Genomic DNA, 8,603 nt, shown 5'->3' with positions numbered 1-8,603 from the left:
ATAGATTCCTTATGTTACGAAGTTTCTGTCTGTCACATGTCCATTGTCCTTGATTTCATTTTCATGGTTTAGTGACTACTTAAAAAAAAAAAAGGTTCCTTGTAATGTTAATTTCTCTCTTATTCTGAGCATAAGATAACTATATTCGGTATGTGTGTACCTTACAAGGTCCTCATGCCTTTCTCATATTTCACTTGACCTCAACCTCATTTCATGGTGTAGTGAACAAGGCCAAGTTCTGGTGGTCAAGTCTATGGCATGTCTCAGATACTATCAGCAATATATGTACTATATTTGTTGTATTGAAGGATTGTGAGGTGACCATGTCCAACTGGCAGGTGTCATATGACCTTGACCTTATTTTTATGGTACAGTTGTTATAGTTAAGTTCTTGTGTTTTTATCTTGTTTTCTTATACTGTATGCAATAGGTCAACTATATTTGGTGTATGGAAACATTTTTGTCGAGCCTTCGACTACTTTCCGTCGTCGTCGGCGGCGTCCACAAATATTCACTCTGTGGTTAAAGTTTTTGAAATTTTAATAAATTTCTTAAACTATACTGGATTTCTACCAAACATGGATAGAAGCTTGTTTATGATCATAAGATAGTATCCAGAAGTAAATTTTGTAAAAATAAAATTCCATTTTTTTCGTATTTAACTTTTAAATGGACTTAGTTTTTTACTGCGTGGAAACATTACATTCACTCTGTGGTTAAAGTTTTTAGAATTTTAATAACTTTCTTAAACTATCCTGGGTTTGTACCAAACTTGGACAGAAGCTTGTTTATGATCATAAGATAGTATCCAGAAGTAAATTTGAAGAAAAAAATAATCCACTTTTTCCGTATTTTACTTTTAAATTGACTTAGATTTTCTTCCAGTTAACATTACATACCTGTAAAGTCTGCAGTTAAAGTTTTTAAAGCATTTATTAGATTCATAAACTATGCTGGATTTTTACCAAACTTGGACAGTACATGGTAGCTTCTTACAATCAAAAGATTGTATCAAGAGGAATATTTTTATTGATTTTTTTCCTCATTTTTGTTGAGCCTGCGATTTACAGCAAAAGTAGGTGAGACATTGGGTTCCGCGGAACCCTTACAAATTTTTTGATGTACATGTCAGTCTCACATGTTTTATTTGACCTTGACCTCATTTTCAAAGTTCAGTGTTAATTTTATTTTGCTTTGATCTGTTTTCCTTAAACCATTAGCAATAGGTCAACTATATGTGTTGTATGGAATGATTGTTAGGTGTATATACAAAAAAGAAGATGTGATATGATTGCCAATGAGACAACTATCCACAAAAGACCAAAATGTCACAGACATTAACAACTTTGGGTCACCATACGGCCTTCACCAATGAGCAAAGCCCATACCGCATAGTCAGCTATAAAAGGCCCCGATAAGACAATGTAAAACAATTCAAACGAGAAAACTAACGGCCTTATTTATGTGAAAAAATTAATATGTCTGTCTGCCAGGTATCATTTTTTCATGGTTCATTGGTCAATGTTAAGTATTCATGGTTAAGTTTGTTTCTTAGATACTATTAGCTATAGGTGAACTTTGTGTAATGCATAGATTCAAAGTAAGGTGTACATGTCTGTCTGGTAAAGTTCATCTGACCTTGACCTCATTTTCATGGTTAATTGGTCAATGTTTAGTTTTCTTGGTTGAGTCTGTTTCTATAAGCAATATGTCAACTTAATTTGGTGTATTGAATGATTGTAAGGCGAACATGTATTTCTCTTTTGGTTTATTTTACTTTAACCGCATTTTCCTGGATCATGCACATGTGGCGGTCGTCAAACTGGAATATGTCTCGTCTGAGACAAATATCGCAGGCTTGAAGTTGTAAATACTGTCGTTCTGGGTATTCCATATAGAAAAATACCTAGATATTTCATATCTTCTGTTACAATTCGTTATTTACTTCGGTCTTTCCACAGGGGCTTGTTTAGTGGTTCAGACGAGGTTTTACTGTCAATGACGATCGCTATCCTATATAAAATACCATAGGAAAGCGATCGCCATTGACAGTATAACCTCGTCTGACCCACTAAACAAGCCCCTGTGGTCGTTCATGATTTTTTAATAATGAAAAAGATAAACTCTACTTGGTATTAAGGGAGCAACCATTTGATTTTTAGGGGGGGGGGGGGGGGGGGGGGGGGGCTAGGATGAAATTTTTTTGTCCTGCATTTTTTTTAGCTGTAATCTCTGTCCGGCTTTTTTTTTTTTAGTTTATCCTGACTTTTTTTTTACCTATATTGTCGTCCTGCCTTTTTTTCACTCAAATCTCCTGTCCGGCCTATTTTTTTCAAATTTCATCCTAGCCCCCCCCCCCCCCCCCCCCCCCTAAAAATCAAATAGTAGCTCCCTAAGCAAGTCTGACTTTTTAACACTTTAATTCATGATTCATAGTTTATATGACTCATATCATGAGGGTCCAGATGGACTGCATTTTTCTTTGTAGGGGTTTATTTAATACTTTGTTTTTTTTTGTTTCTTCCGCTCAGTTTTCTCTTTTTATTATTTTTAACCACCATTCTCATTTTTATGTAAATCCTTGCCAGACGCAGTTATACTGCATTGAATACTATATACATGTTGTTGGTTCCTGTACTTAAGGTACTCATACCACATCTTCATATATCTTCTATAGATACCTGGTCCAATAACTTCCTATTCTTATACGACCGCAAAATTTGAAATGTGGTCGGTCGTATATTGGTATCAAGTTGGCGTCGTCGTCGTCCGAAGACATTTGGTTTTCGCACTCTAACTTTGGTAAAAGTAAATAGAAATCTATAAAATTTAAACACAAGGTTTATGACCATAAAAGGAAGGTTGGGATTGATTTTGGGTGTTTTGGTCCAAAGAGTTTAGGAATAAGGGGCAAAAAACAGGTCCCAAATAAGCATTTTTCTTGGTTTTTGCACACTGACTTCCAAAATTAACCTTAGCTTGATATAATAAAAATTGAATTCTTGGGGTTCTTTGATATGCTGAATCTAAACATGTACTTAGATTTTGGTTTATGGGCCCAGTTTTCAAGTTGGTCCAAATCGGGGTCCAGAATTATTATATTAAGTATTGTGCAATAGCAAGAAATTTTCAATTGCACAGTATTCTGCAATAGCAAGAAATCTTTAATTGCACAGTATTGTGCAAAAGCAAGAAATTTTCAATTGCACAGTATTGTGCAATAGCAAGAAATTTTCAATTGCACAGTTTTGCGCAATAGCAAGAAATATTCAATTGCACAGTATTGTCCCGTTTTCAAATTGATCTACATTAAGGTCCAAAGGGTAAAAAATTAAACTTTGTTTGATTTCAACAAAAAATGAATATAATTATGGGGTTCTCCAATATGCTGAATCTAAACAAGTATTTAGATTTTTAATATTTGGACCCGGTTATCAAATTTGTCCACATTGAGGTCTGAAGGGTCTTAAATTGAACATTATTTGATTTCATCAAAAATTGAAATCTTGGGGTTCTAAGATATGCTGAATCTAACCATGTATTTAGATTTTGGATATTGGACCATAATAGGTAAATATCCAATTCAAAAGTTTTAAGTTTTTAAGTTTAAGTTCTTAGACCACATTCATTCTGTGTCAGAAACCTATTTTGTGTCAACTACTTTATCACAATCCAAATTCAGAGCTGTATCAAGCTTAAATGTTGTGTCCATACTTGCCCCAACTGTTCAGGGTTCGACCTCTGCGATCGTATAAAGCTGCGCCCTATGGAGCATCTGGTTTGCAATTTTTTTTTCATACTCTTATTCTCAACCTGGAGACTATAGTTGTTGAAAAGAGCAAAGGATAATTATTAAGCTGATGCATTTATTAAAGAAACTTACAAAAGTAGCTATAATCAGGATAGGAGAAACAGGAGCTAAGAAAAAATGCTTAATTGTGCTCTTGCACATGGAAAATTAAGACTCAGCGTATATAGTAGTGTTGTCGGGTGTATGTAAGAGGTCAATTTTGTACAAAACAGGATAAAGTCATGACTCATAATCATGTTATCGGCCTGAACAAGTGTGTGATATTTGCGACTGGACCATAAAGAGTTATCAACGAATCACTTTTGTTTTAGTCATACCGATTTTAATCTTTCGATGTATATAGTTTACATGTACCACATTACTTGCATAGACCTATCTTATCGTATAAGCAAAAGATAAAATCTCTGTGTCAAGGTGAGAACATAGGTGTACCCCGGGTATATGAATAATTGCTATTTTTAACTCCATTCATAACATTACGTCCGACCGATTTAGGTTACAAAAATATTTAAAAAAAAATGACAGTCATGACCCGGATCAACATTATAATCTTATATTCATAAATATCTTTCTATTCTATTATGAAAAATGAAATTTTAACCACCTGACTTTGTTTTATTTATATTTATGACGTTCGGTCATAAGACCGGGTTGTTTATAATAATGCGGTTACCTGATTGAATCATTAGTTTTGAAGAACAGGTAAGCATACTTACATTGATTTATTTCCATAGGACCTAATAATGCTATATACCAAAACAATATTTTTTTAAAAATAAATAAATCGATCTTTAAATGTTTTAAACAAATTATTTATTTATTTATTATGAAATGCACATTTAAACCCCTAGGGGTTGAAGGCATATACAAACAATACAATACAATATACACAATGTAAAAATTAAATAATAAATCGATCTTTAAACATATTGTTTATCATTAATACATTGCCGATGTCAATCTTTAGAATAAGCATTTTAACTTGATAATCAGAATCAGCGATCTCAGGCTAAACTTCGTAAAATAGCAATAATTTCTACGCTGAAGTTGACGAACAAAAAGACTGTTATATCGGGCTAACTTATAAGAGCAATTTTGTAAAATAAAATATAAGAATTTCATTGTACATTTATTATTAACAAGTTGTACGAAAATGTAGAACACATGTTTTGAAATTGTTTTAGAATGTCTAAGGAAACGGAAGTCCAAAGACAACAAGCACCACCAGTTGCCGCCAGCGTGCCACAAAACGCAGCTACAGGATGTGGCAACCAGATGTTTTACCAGTATACAGCACCAACCGTGGTCCTACAGAGACAACCATTAGCCACCAAAACGGTTATTGAGGCCTACATATTATCGATACCTCTCGGCTTTCTAGGAGCTCATCATTTTTATCTCCGAAGACCTGGATTTGGAGTATTATATTTCTTCACATTCGGATTGCTGGGAGCTGGTGTCCTTTTCGATTGGTTTCGAATGCCATGGTTGGTTAAGAATGCTAACAAAAGAGCTAAAGATCCTGAAATTGAATATAAAAAGAGACTGGATGATGCCTATGGTCTTTGGTTTCCATTCGGATTGCTAGGTAAATTTTTACATATTAATTTACATTTTTACTTTGCTCACTTTCGCAATTAATTTTAATTATCTCCTTTTCTTAACAAAACAGCTTTTTGACTCGAAACGTTTATTTTGACATTTAAAAATAGATAAATTTTGTTACCGTCATCATAGTAAATGATGAATAAGAAACCAGCATAATGTCAGGGTTAAAACATACCCTATCGTCTTTTTAATTTAAAAAAAAAAGTGTTTACATTGAAAACTAGCGTCCTAAATAAACTCATCATAGATACCAGGACTAAATTAAGTATATACGCCAGACGCGCGCTTCGTCTACAAAAGACTCATCAGTGACGCTATATGTGCTAAATATTTGATTAAAGTAGTAAAGCTAGCAACACTCAATGCTTCACGACTTAAACGTTCGAACATTTTTCTTTTTCGTGAATAAACTTTTCGAATGTTTTTTTTTTACAGGTTTCCACCATTTCTACCTGCGTAATTATGGTCTAGGATTTGCCTATCTTTTTACATTTGGACTGTTTGGCATTGGTTGGCTGCTTGACATATGTTTTATGCCTTACCACGTGAGAAAAGCTAACCAAGAACCGAAAATTCCCGACGAAAAATCTGCATGTGCTGCGGAAGTACTTGCTTTGTCACCATTCGGAATTCTAGGATTTCACCACTTCTACCTAAACCGTCCATTGTATGGTGCGTCTTACTTCTTTACTTTCGGATTACTGGGTGTTGGTTATATTGTTGATTGGTTTCGAACACCTAATTTAGTGAAAAGACATAACGAAGAAAAATTTAACGGTAGAGATCCGAATTTGAAGTATAGCGATGACGCCTATGTTTTATGGTTTCCTTTTGGAATTCTCGGATTTCATCATTTCTATTTACAAAGACCACTTTGGGGATTCTTGTACTTTTTTACTTTCGGTCTCTTTGGAATTGGTTGGTTAATTGATGGATTCAGAATATGCTGCATGGTTAAACAACATAATGAAAACTTGAAGGAGAGACAACGACTTCCGGTGTACCAAGGAGTTTATGGTCTACCTCCACCAAATAGCATATATACCAATGGATCCAGTGGAAACGGTATGTCTAAATTATTATTCATAAATAATTTTAAAAGATGTAAGAAGATGCGATATGACTGCCAATGAGACAACCCCCCCCCCCCCCCCTCAGTCTTAATTTACACTTGTAAAAGTAAACCATTTAAGGTCAAATGTTGTTTTGCTAGTTGTCTTTTAGATATGAAAGCCTGGTTAGAAGATTTTATTTTTTCGCGACGTCTTGGATTTTCAAAAACAACGTACGAAAAAGTACGCAGTTTGTATTGAAAGACTTTTGGGATTTTAGACGGTCTTGTATTAATTATAATTAAAATAACTTATCTTCTTGATTTCAAAAGAAATAACTGAAGTTACTAGTATAACAAATTGGAATTTTTGGCGTGTTAAGCGTTCATTGAATTTGCCTTGCTTGATGTCTAAATAAACTGTAAAATGCGGTCTTTTCAAAAATGTCAATTCAAGAATCGAAATAGACCATTAATCTTTAAGCATGTTCAATCTGCACGCCAAATCATACATATCGGGCCTTTTTTTATGACAGTTAACATAAACACAATACACACATTTGATATAACGCTTATATTTTCTTTCTTCAAATAGGAGCTCAACCTACCCAACCAAACGGTCCTCCACCATATTCTACCACCAACCAAAACGGTTATCCGGGCTATGTGTTTCAACCTGGACAACAGGGTAATAGACCGTATCCACAGCAACAATATGGGATCATGACATATCCATATCAGCAAGGACCGATGCCATATCAACAACCACCGGGAGTTATGCCTCATCAGCAACATAGCAGTGGATTTAACAATCCAGGTAAATTTACGTCTACAAAGTGTTTAAAAGAAACTTATCATAGATACTCCATGATTAAAATAATGTACGTCGGACGCGCGTTTCTTCTGCAGTGACGCTTAAAAATAGTTAAAAAGCGAACAAAACACTAGCAAATATGATATTGCTACAATAGAACTGAAACTTGCACCTTAAACGACAATTATCTTTGATGTTACCATCGCAATTCCAACTACTTATTCTTAACTTGACAATCCGATTCGAAATTTAGAAAAAAATATCTAAACTTGCTTTAATTATTTATACATAAACCATTCCATAAATATTGTTAATGTGCAAAGGTTAAGCCTGGTTCCCCCTTATTGATCTAATTTGAATTTGACTGCTGTTGATTTTGTATAAGTCTTCAAAGTTTTATATTTGTGACTGTTTTAACCATGTGTTAGACCCCCCTCTTTTTTCACACTAATTACGGCATGGCTAGAATTTTTCTTCTTTACACGTACCTCATGTTAGTTTATGCTAAGAAAATATTCTATGAAAATATATTTAGTTCCTTATAAATTGTAGGATACGAGACACCAGCTGAAACAGAAAATCCACCACCATATCAGGCCGATGAAGCCGGGGAACTTCAAACCAAATCAGAACTTTCGTGATTTTGTACTGAAAGCATGGGGAGGTAGAGTGCAACATTAAACGGATGCATTGTTTGTATATGAGACGAGTCCAGTACCGATTTAGACCCGTCTTTTATTTGTAATTCTGAGTGCATAGTGTAGATTATATAAATTTTGTATGAGTGCATAATATTCTTTTATTACAATATTTAATATACAGTTTATTAGATATGTAAAGCTGTGTTAAGAAAATGTTGTCATCATGACTATCCCAATGTATCGTGGATGACTTAATCATCGTTGCAGCAGAAAATTTAATTATTCAAGGTGAACATGCACATACAAATAGACAAAACAGTGGACCTAAACGTTATTTTTTCTCTGTTTTTCGTTTATGTGCGGTTACTCTTTCCTGTATTCTTTTTTGTGCAAATTTGTAAATCTGATTACCAGAAAAATGACAAAGTTAATTAATATAGGAAAGGGCTTTGGACGACCAAATTTATAAAGTGTTATTATTTTCTAGCACTAGGTGGATACCGCTTTTGGTGGACTGAAAGTCACTGAGGGTATTTGGAGCTGAAAATCAATGTTTCGAAATGAAATGATTTGTATATGAAAATAAGAAAAAGCGGTGTCATTGCTAATGATTCACACAATTGTGAACAAAAGATAAAAATACACAGAAATCAACAACTATACGTCACCGTGCGTTGT

At 34.1% G+C, this 8,603-nt stretch overlaps 1 protein-coding gene across 1 annotated transcript; it reads left to right on the top strand.

Annotated features, from left to right (window-relative positions):
• The first annotated feature begins 4,406 nt into the window (after nucleotides 1-4,406).
• LOC134718855 (uncharacterized) lies at nucleotides 4,407-8,196 on the top strand. The gene is made up of 5 exons (XM_063581667.1): nucleotides 4,407-4,513; nucleotides 4,996-5,399; nucleotides 5,855-6,484; nucleotides 7,066-7,287; nucleotides 7,837-8,196. The coding sequence occupies exons 2-5, from the start codon at nucleotides 4,997-4,999 to the stop codon at nucleotides 7,923-7,925; spliced, it is 1,344 nt and encodes a 447-aa protein (XP_063437737.1). The 5' UTR covers nucleotides 4,407-4,513; nucleotide 4,996; the 3' UTR covers nucleotides 7,926-8,196.
• Nucleotides 8,197-8,603: the final 407 nt, after the last annotated feature.

This window comes from Mytilus trossulus, chromosome 5, assembly GCF_036588685.1.
Source record: "Mytilus trossulus isolate FHL-02 chromosome 5, PNRI_Mtr1.1.1.hap1, whole genome shotgun sequence".
Lineage (NCBI taxonomy): Eukaryota > Metazoa > Mollusca > Bivalvia > Mytilida > Mytilidae > Mytilus > Mytilus trossulus.
Note: the sequence above shows the minus strand (reverse complement) of the source record. Positions and strands in the feature narration are given on the sequence as shown.

Excerpts from the sequence above, each read along its gene's own strand:
- LOC134718855 (XM_063581667.1), top strand. The coding sequence starts at position 4,997 with ATGTCTAAGGAAACGGAAGTCCAAAGACAACAAGCACCACCAGTTGCC. Across the intron at positions 5,400-5,854 it reads GTTTCCATTCGGATTGCTAG|GTTTCCACCATTTCTACCTG; the intron begins GTAAATTTTTAC and ends TTTTTTTTACAG. Across the intron at positions 6,485-7,065 it reads CAATGGATCCAGTGGAAACG|GAGCTCAACCTACCCAACCA; the intron begins GTATGTCTAAAT and ends TTCTTCAAATAG.